The sequence below is a fragment of the Saimiri boliviensis genome, chromosome 17 (genome assembly GCF_048565385.1).
Source record: "Saimiri boliviensis isolate mSaiBol1 chromosome 17, mSaiBol1.pri, whole genome shotgun sequence".
NCBI lineage: Eukaryota > Metazoa > Chordata > Mammalia > Primates > Cebidae > Saimiri > Saimiri boliviensis.
In genome coordinates, this window is record NC_133465.1 from 28,445,977 (window position 1) to 28,466,430 (window position 20,454).

At 38.8% G+C, this 20,454-nt stretch overlaps 1 protein-coding gene across 8 annotated transcripts in view; it reads right to left on the reverse strand.

Annotated features, from left to right (window-relative positions):
- NF1 (neurofibromin 1) overlaps positions 1-20,454 on the reverse strand; it is a 304,993-nt gene that overhangs the window by 134,222 nt on the left and 150,317 nt on the right. For all 8 annotated transcript variants that reach the window (XM_074388406.1, XM_074388407.1, XM_074388405.1 and 5 more), the window contains 10 exons: positions 20,133-20,216; positions 17,959-18,399; positions 17,457-17,596; positions 17,031-17,153; positions 16,484-16,567; positions 15,219-15,335; positions 14,537-14,718; positions 14,206-14,417; positions 11,991-12,152; positions 11,744-11,847 (listed from right to left, as the gene is read on the reverse strand). In XM_074388406.1, coding sequence (XP_074244507.1) covers positions 11,744-11,847; positions 11,991-12,152; positions 14,206-14,417; positions 14,537-14,718; positions 15,219-15,335; positions 16,484-16,567; positions 17,031-17,153; positions 17,457-17,596; positions 17,959-18,399; positions 20,133-20,216 — 1,649 coding nt within the window. The remainder of the gene's footprint in view (positions 1-11,743; positions 11,848-11,990; positions 12,153-14,205; positions 14,418-14,536; positions 14,719-15,218; positions 15,336-16,483; positions 16,568-17,030; positions 17,154-17,456; positions 17,597-17,958; positions 18,400-20,132; positions 20,217-20,454) is intronic.

Here is a 20,454-nt window from a genome sequence, read left to right on the forward strand (position 1 = left end):
GACATATGTTTATATACTTTCTGGCTATTCAGGTTTGTTTCACATCCAGCCTGACGTTTCTAACTGCTAGATGTCCCCTCCTCACTGGTATCTAAAAATTAGTATGCCCCAAATTAACTGACTTTTCCTTGTACTCTTATGTCTTACCTTGTGCTCCATGTTATCAACAGCACTATCACTTACTTTATCATATCATTCAGACAATCTCTGATGTCATTTTTTCCTGCTCTACTTCATTATTTCCTATATCCAATCAGTGGTGCTAACCCTTATCAGTACCACCTCTAAGCTCTGGTGTTGCAATTAAAGGAAGAGATTCCGCAGGCACACTTACTGGTTTAAATTTCAGCTCTATCAGTTACGGATCCTTATGAGCTTGGTCACAATCCCTTAATTCTCTGGGTGTCATTTTTTCTCATTAATAAGACAGGCATAATAATGCCTACTTTAAGGAGTTTAAATTTTGGCCAGTAGCAATCAAATCCTCCAACCTTTACTCTCCAACTAGCCTAATCTGAACTCTCAAAAGACATCCCTTATGAAACTTACCACTTACCTGTTATGTGTTTTATCCCTCTTACTGAACTGTCACCTCCTGAAGAAAGTATTTACCTTTAACCCCTGAAGACTGGCACCGTGCCTTACCACAAAAAGTACTGAGTAAATATTTGTTTTTAATAGCTTAGCTAGTAATTTTGTTTCTGCATTAATCAACATATTACAGAAATGCTCTGGACACATATCATTTCTTTAAATTTCTTCAAGTTTACTGTGTGGCACAGCATATGAATACAGTAAGTTCATAAATCAGTAGGGACTACAAGGCAGGAGATATTTCATTGAACAGGTGAGTTCTAAAGGAGGCACAGAATTTGCATAGACAAAAGAAGTAAGGATATTTCAGAAAGAGAAAGTAGGTAGGGCAGGTACTCAATTCAATCCGCTAAACTTTTATTGCACATCTACTATTTGCTATCTTAGTGTCAGGTTCTGAGGATTCAACAATAATTGTCTTTTGACCTTTTCAAAAAGGGGAAAGACATCTATACCAGGTATTCCACACTAGGTACTGAAAACGATAATTCAAGGATATTGTCATAAAATATATATTTGGTTTCTGCTCCTGGTTCCTAGCACATGCTCTTAAAATCCTTGGAATCTCTGGAAGTTATGAGTGTCTTTCATATGATAATGAGATGACTGGTGGCTGGGAGGCCCTACAGAGCTTCAAGATGGGGCTAGTCACCAGAAAGACCAAGTTACACGATTAGAGGGTTGAGACTTTCAGCCCCACTCCCAATCTCCAGAGAGAGGAAAGAGGCTGAAGGTTAAGCTTATCACCAATGACCCATGATCTAATCAATCATTGCTATGTAATGAGGCCACCATAAAAACCCAAAGGACAGAATTTTAAGAGTTCCAGGTTATCGAACACAGTGAGGTGCCTGGAAGGTGGTGCACCTGGAGACAGCATGGAAGCTCCGAGCCCCTTCCCACATGCCTTGCGCTATGTACATCTTTTCCATCTGGCTGTTCATCTGTATCCTTTGTGATATCCTTTACAGGAAATAGGCAACAGAAGTAAAGCATCCCTCTGAGTTCTGTGAACCATTCTAGCAAATTATTCTAACTCAAGGTGAGGTGGTGAGAAGCATAGGTAACAACCTGGAACTTGCAACTGGCATGTGAAGTTGTGGCAATCTTACTCAGCCCTTATCCTGTGGAAAATCTGATGTTATCTCCAGGTAGACAGTGACATGGTTGAACTGAACCACAGTGGATACCTGGTTGGTATCCACTGGAGAATTACTTGGTGTGTGAGGAAACAACCCTCACATATGGAGACTGTGTTAAGTGGAAGTAGAGAGTTAAAAAGTCTGTTTATTCCTTTACAGATATGAAAGACAAAATAGCAGGACAGCAGGGGAGTGGGGAGGTTGGGGAGGGATAATATGGGGAGAAATGCCAGATATAGGTGATGGGGGGGATGGAGGCAGCAAATCACCTTGCCATGTATATACATATGCAACAATCCTGCATGATCTGTACATGTACCCCAGAACCTAAAGTACAATTTAAAAAAAAAAAAAGACAAAATAGCAAAGCAGAGATAGACAATGATAAATTCATCATAGTTGATGGTTGTTAGGAAGCCAGAGGAGGAAAGTGAACTTGCGATATGTGGCTAATAGAAGAAACTATCTAAATATGGGGATTACATGCATGGAGAACAGTTAAGAAGTTAGAATAGTAATTCAAATCTTAGACATGGAGGCCTAGGAATTTGTGGGTATGAATGAGAAGATTAACAATTTCTTTAACAAGGCTCAAAGAGACTGCTGGAAACCCTGACTGTCTACTTTGTGGGAATTTTTCTTTCTTTCTTTTTTTTTTTTGAGTCAGCATAGCAGGAACACTGCAGTCCATTTCAGGTTTCCCTCTAAAACAATACATTTTAGCCACAGTGGTCTCTTGCTTCCCACATGCCAATGGTAACCTGTTGAATATTCTACTAATTCTGAACTACAGTGAACATTTGTGTTCAACTGTTCAGGTGTTCCTGTGTATAAAACTTTTCCCTCAGCTTGATTTTCAAAGACCCAGCTTTTGAATTAGAGGTGGAGCAAGATGGCTAAATGGAAGCCTCCGGGGATCATCTCCCCTATAGGAACACCAACTTGAACAATCATCCACACAAAAAAGCATATGCATAAGAACTAAAAATCAGGTGAGTAATCATAATACCTGGTCTTAACATCATATTAAGGAAAGAGGCATTGAAGCAGGTAGGAAAAACTGTTTTGAATGACCTATACCACTCTTCCCTCATCCCCCTGCAGTGGCCATATGGTACGCAAAGATAATCTGCATTTGGGGGACGGAGAGTGCAGTGATGATGGGACTTTGCATTGGAACTCAATGCTGCTCTGTCATAGCAGAAAGCAACATGGGGCCGTACTCGGCTGGTACTCATGGATGAACTTAGAACAGACCAAACCAGATGTAAATCATCCACCCTAGCTGTTGAAACCTGAGTTCCAGCAAGGCCTACCACCAACAGCTAAAGTGCCCTGAGGTCCTAAAGGAACTTGAAAGGCAGTGTGGGCCCATAAAGACTACAGTTTCTGGGTAAGTCCTGGTGCTGTGCTGGATTCAGAGCCAGTGCACTTGGGGTACACACCACCTAGTGAGATAGCCAGGGCGGACAAGGGAATGCTTACATCACCCCTCTCCCAAACCCAGGTAGCTCAGCTCACAGCTCCAGGAGAGACTCTGTTCAAATACAGGAGTGGAGAGAGTAAAGAAGACCTTGTCTTGCAACTACCAGCTCAGCCACAGTAGGAAAAGGCACCAGGCAGACCCCTGAGGCCCCCATTCCAGGCCCTAGCTCTCGGACGACATTCCTAAATAAATCCTCAGCCAGAAGGGAATCTGCTGCCTTGAAAGGACAGACCCAGTCCTGGCAGAGCTCATCACACCTACTGAATAAAGAGCCTTGGCCCCTGAATAAGCAGTAGGGACAGCTGGGTAGTACTTGCTGTGGGCCTTGGATGAGTCTCGGAGACACGCTGGCTTCAGGTGTGACCCAGCACATTACCAACTGTGGTAGCTATGGGGAGAGACCCCTTCTGCTTGAGGAAAGAAGAGAGAAGAATAAAGGGGACTCTGGGTTGCACTGTGGGTACCAGCTTGATGCAGTGGGGTAAAAAACCAAGTGGGCTCCTGGGGTCCCAGATTCCAGGCCTTGGCTCCTCCACAACTTTCCTGGACTTGCCCTGGGTTAGAGGGGAGCCCAATGGCCTTAAGGGAGAGACTTAAACTGGCAGCATTCACCAGCATTCAGTCTTGGCTGACTGAAGAGGCTTTGGGCGTTGAGTGCACATCAGTGGTAGCCAGGCAGCACTCACCATGGGCCTAGGGTGGTGGTGGCCATGGGAAAAGATTCCTCTGCTTGAAAAAAGAAGAGAGAAGAGTGGGAAGGACTTCGTTTTACAGCTTCGGTGCTAGCTTAGCACTTAGCCACAGTGGAACAGAGCTCCAAGTAGATCTCTAATGTTCCTAACTCTGGACACTGGCTCCTGAGTGGCATCTCTGGACCCATGGAGAACTCACTGCCTGAAGGGAAGGACATAAGCCTGGCTGGGTTTGAGTCCTGCTGATTGTAGAGCCCTTGGGCCTTGAGTGAACATAGGTAGTAGTCAGGCAGCAGTACTGCAGGCCTTGGGCAAAATCCGCTGTAGTCCCAGTGGTGGGGGCTACAGGGCTGCTTGTGTTGCCTCTCCCCCAGCTCCGGGCACAGAGAGACAGAGAGACTGAGAGACTGACTCTGTTTAGAGGAAAAGTAAGGGAAGAGAACAAGAGTCTCTGTCTGATAACCCAGGGAATTCTCCAGGATCTTACCGAAGACCACCAAGGTGGTACCTCTATGAGTCTACAATAGCAACGGCATTATCGGACTTCGGAAGAGTCACAGCGTTATTGGGCTTAGAGTGTTCCCTAAAGCAGATACAGCTGCAGTGATCAAAGACTTAGGTAACAACACCCAAGAGCCTTCAAATACTTGGAAAGCCTTCCCCAGAAGGGTGGGTATAAACAAGCCCAGACTACAAAGACTACAAAAATACCTAATTCTTCAATGCCAAGACACCAATGAACATCCATAAGCATCAAGACCATCCAGAAAAACGTGACCCACCAAATGAATTAAATAAGGCACCAGGGATCAATCCTGAAGGGACAGAGATATATGACCTCTCAGACCAAGAATTCAAAATAGCTGTTTTGAGGAAGCTCAAGGAAATCCATGATAATATGAAGGAAAAAATTCAAAATCCTACCGGATAAACTTAACAAAGAGACTGAAACAATTACAAAGAACAAGACAGAAAATCTGGAGACGAAAAATGCAACCGACATACTGAAGAACAATCAGAGTCTCTTAAAAGCAAAATTGATCAAGCAGAAGAATTAGAGAGCTTGAAGACAGCCTATTTGAAAACATACAGTTAGAGGAGACAAAAGAAAAAAAGAATAAAAAAGAATGAAGAATGCTTACAAGATCTTGTAAACAGCCTCAAAAGAGCAAATCTAAGAATTACTGGCCTTAAAGAAGAGGTAGAGAGAGCAGTAGAAAGTTTATTCAAAGAGATAATAACAGAACTTCTGAAATCTAGAGAAAGATATATATCAATATTCAGATTCAAGAAGGTTATAGAGCACCAAACAGATTTAAACCAAGAAGACTAACTCAAGGTATTTAATAATCAAACTCCCAAAGGTCAAGGATAAAGAAAGGATCTGAAAAGCAACAAAAGAAAAACAAATAGCATACAATGGAGCTCTAATACATCTGGCACCAGATTTCTCAGTGAAAACCTTACAGGCCAGGAGAGAGTGGCATGATATATTTCAAGTGCTAAAGGAAAAAATTTCTACCCTAAAACAGTATATCCAGTGAAAATATCCTTCAAATATGAATGAGAAATAAAGACTTTCCTAAACAAAAGCTGAGGGATTTTATCAATGCCACACCTGTCCTAGAAGAAATGCCACAGGGAGTTCTTCAATCAAAAGGAAAAGGACATTGACAAGCAGTAAGAAATCATTTGAAGATACAAAACTCACTGGTAATAGTAAATACACAGAATATTATGACACTGTAATTGTGATATAAACTACTATCTTGAGAAGACTAAAAAATGAACCTTTTAAAAATAATAACTACAGCTTTTGAAGACACAGATAGTATAATAAGGTATATATAGAAACAACAAAAAGTAGGGGGATTAAGTTAAAGTGTAGAGTTTTTTTTAGTTTTCTTTTTGCTTGTTTGCTGCTTTATGCAATCACTGCTAACTTGTCATCAGCCTAAAATAATGGCTCATAAAATATTGGCAAGCCTTATGGTAACCTCAAATCAAAAACATACAACAGATGCACAAAAAATAAAAAGGAAGAAATGAAAACATACCACCTGTGAAAATCACTTTTACTAAAGAGAAGACAGAAGAAAGAAAAAGAGGAAGAGAAGACCACAAAACAACCAGAAAACAAATAACAAAATAGGAGTAAGTCCTTTTCAACAGTAACACTGAATGTAAATGTACTAAATTCTCCAATTAAAAGACATAAGAGTGGCTGAATGGATTTAAACAAACAAACAAAAACTCAAGACTCAACAATCTGTTGCCTACAAGAAATAGACTTCACCTAGAAGGATAAACACAGACTGAAAATAAAGGGATGAAAAAAGATATTCCATGGCTGGGTATGGTGGCTCACACCTGTAATCCCAGCACTCTGGGAGACCAAGATGGGTGGATTGCTTGAGATGAGGAGTTTGAGACCAGCCCGACCAACATGGTGAAACCCCATCACTACTAAAAATACAAAATTAGCCAGGCATGGTGGCAGGCACCTGTAATCCCAGCTACTCAGAAGGCTGAGGCAGGAGAATCACTTGAACCCAGGAGGCGGAGATTGCAGTGAGCCAAGATTGCACTATTGCACTCCAGCCTGGGGACAGAGCAAGATTGCATCTGGGAAAAAAAAAGACACAAATGGCAAACAGGGACATGAAAAGGTGCTCAACATCACTGATCATCAGAGGAATGCATAGCAAAACTACAATGAGACATCACGTCACCCTAGTTAAAATGGCTTTTATCCAAAAGACAGGCAATAACAAATGGCAACAAGGAGAAAAGTGAGAAAAGGGAACCCTCAAACACAGTTGGCATGAATGTAAATTAGTATAATACTATGGAGGACCATTTGGAGGTTCCTCAAAAACTAAAAATAAAACTACCATATGATCCAGAAATCTCACTGCTAGGTATATATTGAAAAGAAAGGAAATCAGTATATTGAAGAGATATCTGCACTCCCATGTTTGTTGCAGCACTATTCACAATAGCCAAAATTTGGAAGGAACTCAGTGTTCATCAACAAACGAATAAAGAAAATGTGGGACATATGCACAATGGAGTACTATTCAGACAGAAAATCATGAGATCCTGTCATTTGCAACAACATAGATGGAACTGGAGGTTATGATGTTAAGTGAAAAGCCAGGCAAAGAAATACAACTTCGTATATTCTCACTTACTGTGGAGGCTAAAACAATGAAAACTATTGAACTCATGAAGATAGAGAGTAAAATGATAGTTACCCAGAGGCTGGGAAGTGTAGTGGGGAATGGGAAAGGGAAAAGTGGAGATAGTTAATATGTACAAGTGTATGAATAAGATCTGGTTATTTGATAGCACAAGGTGACTGCAGTCATCAAGAATTTACTGTATATTTAAAAATCACTAAAAGGGTATAATTGGATTGTTCATAACATAAAGAAAGCTGGGCATGATGGCTCACACCTGTAATCCCAGCACTTTGGGAAAACCGAGACGGGCAGATCACCTGAGGTCAGGAGTTTGAGACCAGCCTGGCCAACATGGTAAAGCCCCATCTCCACTAAAAATACAAAAATTAGCTGGGTGCGGTGGCGGGCACCTGTAATCCCAGCTTCTCAGGAGGCTGAGGCAGGTGAATTGCTTGAACTTGGAAGGTGGAGATTACAGTGAGCCGAGATAGCGCCACTGCACTCCAGCCTAGGTTACAAGAGCGAAACTTCGTCTCAAAAAAAAAAAAAAAAGAAAGGATAAATGCTTGAGGTAACAGACACCCCATTTACCCTGAAGTGACTGTTATACACTGTATGTATCAAAATATTTCATGTACCCCATAAATATGCATACTATGTGCTCACAAAATATAAAAATTAAAAAATAAAAAGGTCCAGTTTGGGGTTTCATTACTTTTTTTTCTATTGTTTTCCTATTTTTAATTTCATTGATTTCTGATTTTTCCCCCTTCTTGCTTTAGGTATTGTTCTTCTTTCTGAAGTTTTCTAAGGTGAGAACTCAGATAATTCATTTTAGATTTTCTTTTCTAACATATACATTTAACACTGTAAGTTTCCCTCAAGCAACTGTTTTTATTACAGCCCACAAATTTTGACAAGGTGTATTTTCATTTTCATTTAGCTTTTGTTTGTCTTAGCATTTCAGTTTGAAAGTTTCTCTTGATTTAACTTCAAATTCACTGATTCTTTCCTCAGTAGTGCGCACACTGCTGATAAGCCCATCAAAGGAATTCTCCCTGTTACAGCTTTTTCCTCTAGCATTCTCTTTTGATTCTTTCTTTGTTTCCATGTCTCTGCTTACATTACCCATCTGTTCTTACACACTGTCCATTTTCCATTAAACCCCTTAGCATATTAGTCAGTTACTTTAAATCCCCAGTTTGACAATTCCAAAATTCCAATACATCTTGCCACATCTGAGTCTGAGGCTTGCTTTGTCTTCTCAGACTGATTTTTCGTCTTGGTTAGCATGCATTGTAATTTTTTTGTTGAAAGCCAGACAAGATGTATTAGGTAACAGGAGCTGAGGTAAACAGACCTATAGCGTGAGGCATTCTGTTAATGCCTAGAAGTTGGGTTATGTTTAATGTCTGCTGTAGCTGTAGCTGTCCATTTCCTCCAGTGCCCTTATTTTTACCTGTTTTATTGTCTCTGGGTTTCCCCATTAATAGGATATTGGGAAAGGGAAGTACTCTATAATTTGATTATATCTCCATTGTTTTATTGGGCCAAATTCCTTTAAATGTGACCTGCAAAGAGTTTCTTAGCCTTTTTTCTCCTCTTCTTACATAAATGCTAGAGGGGGCTGGAGATAGCTAAGAAAATTCTTTTTTTTTTTTTTTTTTTTTTTTTTGAGACGGAGTTTCACTCTTGTTACCCAGGCTGGAGTGCAATGGCGCGATCTCGGCTCACTGCAACCTCCGCCTCCCGGGTTCAGGCAATTCTCCTGCCTCAGCCTCCTGAGTAGCTGGGGTTACAGGCACACGCCACCATGCCCAGCTAATGTTTTGCATTTTTAGCAGAGACGAGGTTTCACCATGTTGACCAGGATGGTCTCGATCTCTTGACCTTGTGATCCACCCACCTCGGCCTCCCAAAGTCCTGGGATTACAGGCATGAGCCACCGCGCCCGGCCGGCTAACAGAATTCTAAATCAAATAAAGCTCTGGTAAAGTAATTTCTCCTGAGGGCAGACCTTTGTTAGGGATAACAGAACACTGTGGGCATATTTTTTTTTTTTTTAAAGACAGAGTTTCGCTCTTGTTACCCAGGCTGGAGTGCAATGACGCGATCTCGGCTCACCGCAACCTCCGCCTCCTGGGTTCAGGCAATTCTCCTGCCTCAGCCTCCTGAGTAGCTGGGATTACAGGCACATGCCACCATGCCCAGCTAATTTTTTTTTTGCATTTTTAGTAGAGACAGGGTTTCACCATGTTGACCAGGATGGTCTTGATCTCTTGACCTCATGATCCACCCGCCTCGGCCTCCCAAAGTGCTGGGATTACAGGCTTGAGCCACTGCGCCCGGCTCCTGGGCATATTTTTAAATGGATACTTTTCCCCTTTCCTGCAAAGCATAAGGATTTTTCTTCTATCTTCACCATGAGAGCCTGGTGAGGCTTCTGGAGGTAAAACTCACAAAAGTGCAGGAGTTCTTGTAAGACCAGGCCCCCAGGAGTGTTAAATGCTCAGCCTTCAGCAATTCATCAATTAAGATCTAAGCTTTCCTACCAGTTACCGGCTCCAGAAGCTTCTTCTCCTGTTAAGCCGTGATTCTCTGTATTTACCTGTCTGTTCAGTTTTCAGACTGGACCTAAATTCTCTGATGGATCTAAGAGCTACTGATTTTCAGTTTTTCAGCTTTTTTTTAATGTTATGAACATGGGAGTGTTGACTTCCAAGCTCTTTACATGTCAGACTGGCCTCAGTCTGATTTTAAGCAACCTGAGTATTGTTTGCCATCTAGTTCTCTTATCTGGACCACAGCACTTTGTATAGTAGATTTGAGGCAGTTAGTCACTTTCTCACTAAGTAATTCTTTAATCTTTAGAAGGTAAAATTGCTTAATAAGATTCAATAAAGTTGTAGGGCACAAAATTAACATAATAATCAGTAACAATGTATTATATATACTTGATAATTGTAAAAAAAAAGAAAAAGGAGACATGAGAAGTTGTCAAGAAAAAAAACTGAAAGTGCTTAATGGTAAGAAAATACGAGGCTTTAAAAAATATTGCTTTGGCCAGGCACAGTGGCTTACATCTGTAATCCCAGCTCTTTGGGAGGCCACAGTGGGTGGATCTCTTGGGTCCAGGAGTTTGAGACCAACCTGGGCAACATAGCAAAACCTCATCTTTACAAAAATACAAAAATTAGCCCTGTGTGGTGGTGCAAGCCTGTAATCCCAGCTACTTGGGAGGCTGAGATGGGGGAATCACTTGAGTCTTGGGCAGGAAAGTTGCAGTGAGCCGAGATGGTGCCACCATACTCCAGCCTGGGTGACAGAGTGAGACCCCATCTCAAAAAAAATAATAGTAGAGCAGGGGTGGGGGCTAAAAAAATAAAATAAAATAAATAATAATAAATAAAAATGTAAAATACTGCTCTTAAGTTTTTAACTATTTTAACAAAAATTGGCTTAGTGCTGGAGTTCTGAATAGATATTACAGTTGATACTTCAGCAAATGTAGAGCCATAAATATCAACTAACATACAGTTGCCAAATAATAATTATTTAGGAAGAACAACCATCAAGAAGCTCTGAACTTAAAAGTAAAAAATAAAGTCCTAACTGAAAGACAAGAACATCTTAGCATGTGGCTTAGAAAAAGCAAATGCAAAATAATCAGTTAAAATTCATTCATTTAACAAATATTTATAAAACGTTCACTCTAAGGCAGATACCATGCTAAATACTCATGGAAGGATATAAAGATGTAAAAATGTTTAAGAGCCAACAGTCTAGAGGGGAGCTAAACTCATAAAATAAATTTCTCAATTGTTACAATGGTAGTGTGCAGAACAGAACAAAGCATATTCTTTTGTTTGTGGGTAGTGTATGTATGGGTAGTATCTGGTAACAGGCAGAGAAAGCTTCATAGAAATGGTAGTTTAAACTGCACTCTGGGCTGGATGTGGTGGCTCACACCTGTAATCCCAGCACTTTCGGAGGCCAAGGCGGGCGGATCACCTGAGGTCAGGAGTTCAAGACTAGCATGGTCAATATGGTGAAATGCCACACTAAAAATACAAAAAAAGAAAAAAAAAATAGCTGGGCATGGTGGTGCACACCTTTAATCCCAGCTACTCAGGAGGCTGAGGCAGGAGAATCACATGAATCCAGGAGATGGAGGTTGCAGTGAGCCAAGACCACACCACTGCACTTCAGCCTGGACAGTAGAGTGAAACACTGTCTTAAATTTTTTTAAAAAATGAAAAACTGCACCCAGCATTACCTATCAGCCTCTTTCCTTTCTCCTAAGTCATACCTCCTAAAAGAAGAAGTGAGTTAGAATACACATGTCAGTGACTGTATATGAATATGTAAATGCATGGAAAAAGGACAGAGGAACAGACTTAACTAGTAACAGTCTCTGGAGGTGGAAGTCAAAGACACTTTTCTCCAGTCTGCCCCTGGATCTAAGGCAAAAAAAAGGATAACTAAAAAAAATGTACATGTATCATGAAAGAAAAGTGTATATGCATGTAACTTTTATAATTAAAACTAATTTTAAGGATCAAAGGGAGAAATTACGAGGGCCTTGCTTCGTGCAGTGCTAGTTAAAAAAAAAAAAAAGCAGTTTTAGGTGAAAAGATGACAAACCTGGTAGGATCCACTTCAAAGCTAACATGTTGCCAATCAGAGGATGTGATCACAATTCGTAATAAAGGATCCAGGAGTTTTTGTAGATAGGTAGCACCATATACCTAGAGAAATACATGAGTAGGAGTTACATCTGCTACATATATTTTATCTTAAAAGAAGACAGTCAGCTCTGCACAATCTGTACATTACTTGACATACCTTAGCACACATACACACACACACACACAAAATGAATGATACAAACCTTGAAACAGAACGTCATTATTTTACTGGCCAAGCTATTGCCTCGGAAGAGAGTCTGCATGGAGTCTGCCAATTCTACTTCTTTAGAAAACATGTTCCAGAGCAGTTGGTAGAGTAAATGCCGAGAATCAAACAGAGTAACCAGAACTCGAGCTAGTTCATCCTGAGAGCAAAACACAATCAGGTTAGTGCAAATAATCCCATTTTTGTTTTCAGGAAGAAAGCTGAAGAGTAGCAAAAATGTAACCCAAAGTTGACAACCCCTTGCTAAATTAAGGCAAATGGTGACATTAATATTTCTCCTGAGATTTATCTGTGTACATTGTTTATGATAGATGACTATACACAATGTCTACAACAGCTGTTAATTCTAAGGATCAACTGGTGAAAGCTATTAAGAGAGGCCTAGGCTTAACAGCAGACAAAATCTCCAGGATTCAACTCAAATTATGTCACAAAATGAAAGACAGCAGAAATAGAAGATGACAGAAAAGAGTTTAGTTTGATTTGTACAAGCATTTACACAGATCAGAAATAAGACTGAGGATCAGAAGAGTTCTACTCTCTTTTCATATAGTCAGGGAAACTCTGAATACTGAGCACAGACTAGGCAGAGACATGACAAAATTAGAAAGACTATAGAATTTTTGAGAAATCTGGAAGAAAAGGAATTAGGCATTCAGAACCCAGAGATCAGCCAGTTTTACATATAAAGCTAGGGGGATAGGGATGAGGGCTGAAATTCCTATTACCTAAATGACATCTTTTATAACTTCCTGTATTAAAGTAGTTTTGGGTACACTCAAGAAAAATGATCTAACAGTAAATCACTGTTTATTCACATAAGAAGAAATTTATAGAGAATGAGGGTAGCCATAAAAAGATGCCTCGATCCTCAAGCAGTTAACAACAAAGGTCAGGATCATGGTCCATAGCTCTCTAATTCTTGCCTAATCCCCGGATTACAATAATGTGATAGATGAGATCTGGCCTAATAGAAAATTCCTTCTTAAAGTCATTTAATATAAAACTCAATGAATTAAAGCTACTTGAAATTAACAATTATTAAGAAAATTACTGAGTATTTTGAGTGCTAATTTTAGGCAGGTGGTAATAAGAAAATTCAGAATTTCCATTTTCAAAACATTTGAACATTTGTGAACTAGTTTTAGTCTTCAAGAAGATTTCAATAATTTGGAGCTGTTGCTAATCAATGAATATAACATTTCAGTTATACAAAGTAAGTTCTAGAGATGTGTGGTGCAGCACTGTACCTACAGATCTCATACTAAGTGTTCTCACCAAAATAAAATACCAGAGGAAACACATTTCAGGTGGTAACAGCAGCAAGGGTGCTCTAAGGCAGAAAAAAGTCTAACACAAAGGAGGGACGTAACAGTAGCTGGTGTGGCTTTGGTGAACAAGAAGGAAAATGGCCTAAGATGACGTTAGAGATGTGTCAGGACCCACATCAGGTAGAGCCTTGTAGGACAGAATAAGGAGTTTGAATTTTAAGTCCAGATACAACAAATATGATCCTACAGCTTTAAGCAGAAACAAATCTACAATGACAGATTACCTTATTAGTTATAATTTACTATAACTGAAATGATTTTTCATACACTAAAAAGCAAACATCCTTTGCTGGAAGAATATATCCTTTGCTGGAAAGGAACAACCTTTCTCAATGTTTTAGCATGTATTAAGAATAATGTGATTTTAGGAAAATTTTTCATTAAGAGACCTAATAGCTGTATGATGTCTTTGGGGTTTAAAACAAACAATATCATAATATCAAATGAAAATACAGTGTTTACATTTTTAAAAAGCTGTATAACACATTATGAGAAAAAGAACAGCAAACCGGAGGTAGTAAACAGGCACAAATCATGGATTCCAATTCCAGCATTGCAACAACTGAAATTAGGTTTAACCTAACCACCTTATTTTAAATATATGAAGACAACAGAGTAGATCAGTGATTCTTAATCAGTGTTTAAACAGAATTTTCAGTGGGATAAAATGATATAGACTCACTAGTCAGGTCTAGGAGTGCCAACAACTTCCCTAAAGCTGAAAAGTCACCTAACTAAACATCTAAGACTTCTTCTGGCTCTAAAATTTTATCAATTCATTCAACATTTATTGAACAAATATATCCTGAAGAATGTGCTATGTACTAGGCATTTTTCTTCCCCACTTCTCTATGCACTTACCCACTGAGAACAAGGAACCACATTGGCCAGAGCCATAGCTATAGGGAGCTCTCCTTGATCACCCATCATTGTGACCAGTTCCACCAATCTCTCAAACCGATCAGCCAATACTGTTTCTGCAAGTGTGTCAAATTCTGTGCCTTGTTGAAGGATTTTTGTCAGAACTTCCATAAATGTAGCTCTTGTCTGGAGATCCTTGTGGTAACCTAAACCTGGTGTGGACAAACATGCAAATTTACTAACATGGCCTTGCTGGAGTAATTTTTTGCTTATCTTACATGTCAGTTTTCTAGGTTTTATATTTCTATATGAAATTTTCATTTGCTCTCACCTATGGAGTGCATGAGACCACTGTCTACATTGGCATTGAGTAAATTTGACATTGCAAGGACTGTACAGTGCCTCAGTGATGCCAGCCTCCGAGACATGCCACGTTTCCTGCCACCTGTTTGTGCATTTTCATCTTCAACTTCACTGCAGTCATTCAAAAGGTTCATAAATAATGTGAAGTATCTGAGAAATAAAAAGAATGACCTTTACATAGCGAAGTCTGTATCAACTAGAAAGCTAACCAGACATTCCAAAACAATCACATGTGCATGGTGTGACTGGTCGTCGGTTAAGTGCTTCTCTCCTCTCTCGGGATAATCAGCCAGGCTTATTATGAAGTGTGCTGTGTTGGACATGATTTTACCTGATATAGCCTAGTATACCTTTCATAACATAAGCATCAAATAGATGCAATGTTTCCTGGTAAATGTGTCACTTTTGATGGTTAGTATATAAAATTTGTGGTCCAGACAGCTTAGACAATGTCACTTTTGTAAATAACTTAATGAAGCAATCTGGGTTTTATTATAAGCAAAATTTTACTGATCATATTTTCTTTAAAAATAAAAAAACACAGTTATTTTCCTATCCTACTTGCGTCGTGAGGAATATTCTTTGTTTTTGTGTGTGTGAAGGGGATTTATTTGCTTTTTGCTTTGTGGTTTTTGGTGACTGAAATTTACTTAAGAAATAACTGTGATTTGGCTTCCATTAATTCCACACCATCTCCTTCCTCAGGCTGTAGTGGGAGACCAGCTAGAAGTGAAACTACTGCTTCCATGCTTGCCTGGTCCAAATCTCTGAAAAAAAAAAAAAAAATTAGAGATCAGAAATCTTTCAGGTTCTTTCACTTACCCTCAAATAAACCTCCTATTAACAGATAAAACCTTTGGGAACTACCTACTTCACTAAACAAATTATTAGCACGACCCAAATAATTTGAGCTAATATGCAGACCCCAAAATACAAAAATATCTCAAATGGGGAGAAGGCAATACTAACTTTCTACATAGTAATCTTGGCAAAAATGACTACCTTAAGTCAGAAGTATATACAATTGACTCTCTGTATCAGTGAGTTCTATATCCATGGATTCAATAAACCACAGACTGAAAATATTTGGGGGGGAGGGGAAGTAGGGTTTCATCTACACATAGGTACTCAACATATACAGATTTTTTTCTTTGTCATTATTCCCCAAGCAATATGGTACATTATAAAACATTTATACTGTATTAGGTATTATAAGTAATCTAAAGATAATTTAAAGTATATGGGAGGATGTGCATAGTTTATATGCAAATACTATGACATTTTATATCAGGACTTGAGCATCTGTGGATTTTAATGCTCATGGGAGTGAGGTGTGGGCAGGGATTTGGGGGGTGGTTCCTGGACCTAATCCCTGACAGATATTGAGAGATGACTGTATTATAAAGCTAGGCTTGGTCAAAGAAACATATGTGAATGCTTATTATACAGTCCACAGTGTTTTATCACTTTCCGATATGTGTCAGTAAGTATTTATCATTAAAGCAGACTTAATTACTTCCTTTTTTTCTGTCTCTAGTGCTTGAATCAGAAAATCAATTATTTCTTCGCAAGATTCATCACAATGAGTTCCTCAAATAATACCTTTATCTTTATCTATCTAATCATAACATAAATTCAGTCTGAGGCTTTATGTATCTTACTTCCCAATAACTGTAGACTATTCTTCATAAATTGACAACACTAACTTCCCAAACATATTGTTCTCTCACATTTATTTTTAGTGAAAGTCTCAGTCAAAAAAAAGTAGTAATAAAAATTAGTGTCTTCATATATTTCAAACACAAAGTTTCACATCTAAAAAATTTAAATATGCATAAAATACAAGTATAAAGCTGTAACGAAGTAGTGATAATTCTCAGAGTAAAACCCACTAATAGGTCATTCTCTTATTTACCTTGTAAGACATTTTACATCATCATCTGCTGCTTGGTTTGATGTTCCCATAACCCAATCTGTCAGGTATTCTACCATCTTATTCCTATAGAATGTTGGAAAAAAGAGAAACAGCAAACAATTTTTTGAAGCCCCCTCCCCCCACACACACAAACAAACACACCTTTAGTCATGTAAGATTTCTGATAGTGTAAATAATTTGCCAGATAACCCAGGTGACATGATGACTTTATAAAAGAGATATTGCTATCACAGACACACAAATCAAAAGGGAACAAGCAATGTGGATATTTAGCCTCCATAATGGCCCTTAGTTATGGTATCAGATGGGAAACAGAATCAAATCTTAGCTCAAGTGGAGCACAGTTTTAGAAAAAGGGAGCACTGCCACAGGCACAAAGCTTAGGGTAATTTGAGGAGAGACATAGAGAAAAACAAACATGTAAATTGCTCTTTTTTTGTCTTCCTTTCCACCAATAACCAGATACTTTTTGTCTGTACTTCACTTAAGATTTACAAGACCCTACATTGCTCTTTTGATAACTCACCTAAATTTCATCTCTTGGCAAAATGAGAGGTCATCTCTCCTTGCCATCATTACTTCAACTAACTGACACAGTTTCGTTTTTATTTGAATTGCATGGACCATATTCCCAAGCACACGAACATATCTATACAGACATAGAAGCAATAAAAAAATGATCAGATATATGCAAAAGAGAAGGCATTCGAAATACTTTGTCAAGTAAAATGAATTAAAGTTTGAAAACAATAAGATATTCATTTATCTCATAAATATCTCTGTTAAGATATTTATGAACATACACAACTTCTGGTTACCTTATTATCACACCCTAGTTTATGTGCAGTAAAGAATGGCAAATTAGTTTATCAATTACTACCAATATCAATGTGTAAGAGGTTTTTCTTATCTCTTAAAATATGTTTCTGCTACATTTCAGCAGAACGCTTACCTGACCAGATTTAACATCATTGTTTCAATGCTAGCTTGCCCTAGATGTTCAGAGCTGCCTTCAGTATGATTATCTAGCAAGTTCTTCATTATAGCTATGGTTTGCTCTACAAATTGAGTATTGGTATCAGTCAATAAAACCTATAGAAAGAACAAATACATTAATGATTTGCCATCAATGCACAAAAGACATACCCCCTAGAGAGATGAAACTGACTGACCTAAACACAAACAGGCACACAACAAAACAAGCATACAGATAAACGCTGACACCCATATGCATATACAAGGCATTTATACCCTCAGGCACCCTTACACACCAGAGTTCCTAAGAAGCAAGCTGGCCCCTACATTGAGATGACTCTTCTTTCAGCAATTTTTTGGCAATTTTTAAAAACTATGAGTACCTAATTTAAATAATCTGAAAGAAAAAGGCTTCATTATTTCAAACAAGTCAATCTATCCATAGGGAAAGGTGAAACATAAAGAAGAGAACACTTTACCTGTCCTTGGGAGTCAAAAAACTTGCTGATGGTATTCTTCAATTTGTTAAATAGCATTGGATAAAGAGCAGGACTCAATTCTAGACCCACCAGATCCTTAACATTGGTCCGTATCTGAAGTCCCACTTTCTCATGGTTACACACCATCAAGGACAACAGCCGATCCATAAATTTGCTGACAGGTGTATCTGTGTTTCCCTCTGAGGACATCACTGAAATCATGGAACCCTTACGTTCACTGACTGGGCCCATGGGTGGGCTATAGGTTGCAAGGCCAGAATTGCTTCTCTGCTGGAGGCACACTCCCCCAAGGGCACAAAGGAAGCCAGTCATGTTGATCCATTCCTGTAGGGAGTCTGTGTCAGACAAATCTATGGATCCTCCTCCACTCACATGGGACATTCGCCTCTTAACAATGGTCTTGTGAAGGCTTTCAGCAGCCTAAACACAAAATTTTTTTGCAAAGCTTGAATTAAACCTGAATTAGTTGAGACTTGACAAATTACTCTTTATCCAACACTTCTTCCATGACAAAAGTACAAAAAGTGTAAAAAAAAAAAAAAAAATTAAAATCAAACCCCCAAATTACCATATAAATTTTTAAAGAGCCACTGATTTATTTTTGTCATAGCTACACTAATATAATCACCCGAGTATCAAATTTGTTTTAAAAAGCTTTGATTTCGGCTGGGTGCAGTGGTTCACATCTGTAATCCTAGCACTTTGGGAGGCTGAGGCGGGCAGATCACGAGGTCAGGAGTTTAAGACCAGATTGACCAACATGGTGAAACCCTGTCTCTACTAAAAAATACAAAAATTAGCTGGGCATGGTGGCTCACACCTGTATTCCCAGCTACTTGGGAGGCTGAGGTAGGAGAATTGCTTGAACTGGGACCAGGAAGGTGGAGGCTGCAGTGAGCCAAGATTGTGCCATTGCACTCTAGCCTGGGCTACAGAGCAAAACTCAATCTCAAAAAAAAAAAAAAAAAAAAAAAAAAAGCTTTGATTTCACATGGATGAATCTTGGAAACATTACGCTAAGTGAAAGAAGCTAACCACAAAAGCCCGTATATTCTACAATTCCACTTATAGAAAATATCCAGAATAGGCAAATCTACAGAGACAGAAAGTAGATTTGTGGCTGCCTAGGGCTGGAGAAGTGGAGGGGAGAGAGGCAAGAAAGTGAGGGAGGGGGCTAGAGGCAGAGACAGCTAAAGGGTACAGGGTTTTTTTCTCAATTAATGAAATTGTTTTAAAACTGATTGTGGTGATAGTTGCACAACTATGAATATACAAAAAACAGTCACTGAATTGGAAACTTTAAACGCGTGAATTACATGGTATGTAATTATATATTAAACAGTTATCCCGCCAAAAGCTTTCATTCTAAAGCTACATGTCCCTTCCAAATAAAGGTATTAGGTACACAATATTGCTTTATAAAAATATAACTCTTTTCTTATTGTAATTAAGCATGACAGAAAAAAAAATGGAGGAATAATCAGTTTTTATAAATTGCCTAAAAATGAGAGCAATACGAATATTACAAATCAAATACACACAAACACCAACTGATCGTTAATTTCCAAAGTAATAGATAATACAGTCAATAGTAATAGCTGAATGAACCGTCCACATTTTAAAATTTCATTTAATCTATGGGTTCAATGTTCTGCCCAAGACATTCCTTAATTAGAACACCTAACAAAATAGCAAAATGAATAGTTTCTATGTTAATTTTTCTCTACCTCTGTTGCTCCTTTCCTGAAAATTTTGTGAAACACCCTGATGAAGGGAAAAAGAGCAATAAAGGGTAAAGAAATGGTCTCTGCAACAAATAGTCTCTGGCAGTGCTGCCCAGTATTTCTGTGATGATGGAAACATTTTCTCTCTCTGCTGTCCAATAGAGTAAGTGTCATATGAGTACTTGGAATGTGGCTAGTATATGATTGAGAAACTGAATTTTAATTATGTTAAAATTTAAGTTAAATAGTCACATGTAGCTAGTGGCTACCGTGTTACAAAGTACAGGTCTAGATGAACCACAACTAAGTATCAGTCTTCAGACAACTATATGCTTACTACACTGAGAGACACATATAAGATTACCAAAGTGAAGTACATATATATTTAGCAGTTCAGGTAACGGACAGCAGTCAACTTTACACACTTACCTGGCCATCTTCCATTTTGGCTTTTGGATAGTTAAGTATTAGTTTTGTTGCTTGTTCCCATTTTGCATGTGTATCTTCCCAAGCCTAAAATGAAGGCAAATATCACTTGAAAGCAACTTTAAGTCTAAAATTAAACACCAATCAGCAACAGCCAAGTTTCAAACTTGATGTATATTAAGTACTCAGATATTATACTTGTAATATGCACGTATCTTGGATTCACTTCAAAAGCTATTCCTGATCACACATATGTAACAAGAGGCTTCCATAATTGACGGGGTGGGCGGGGGGCCTGGGAGGGGTGTTTCTGTTGTGAAGGGCC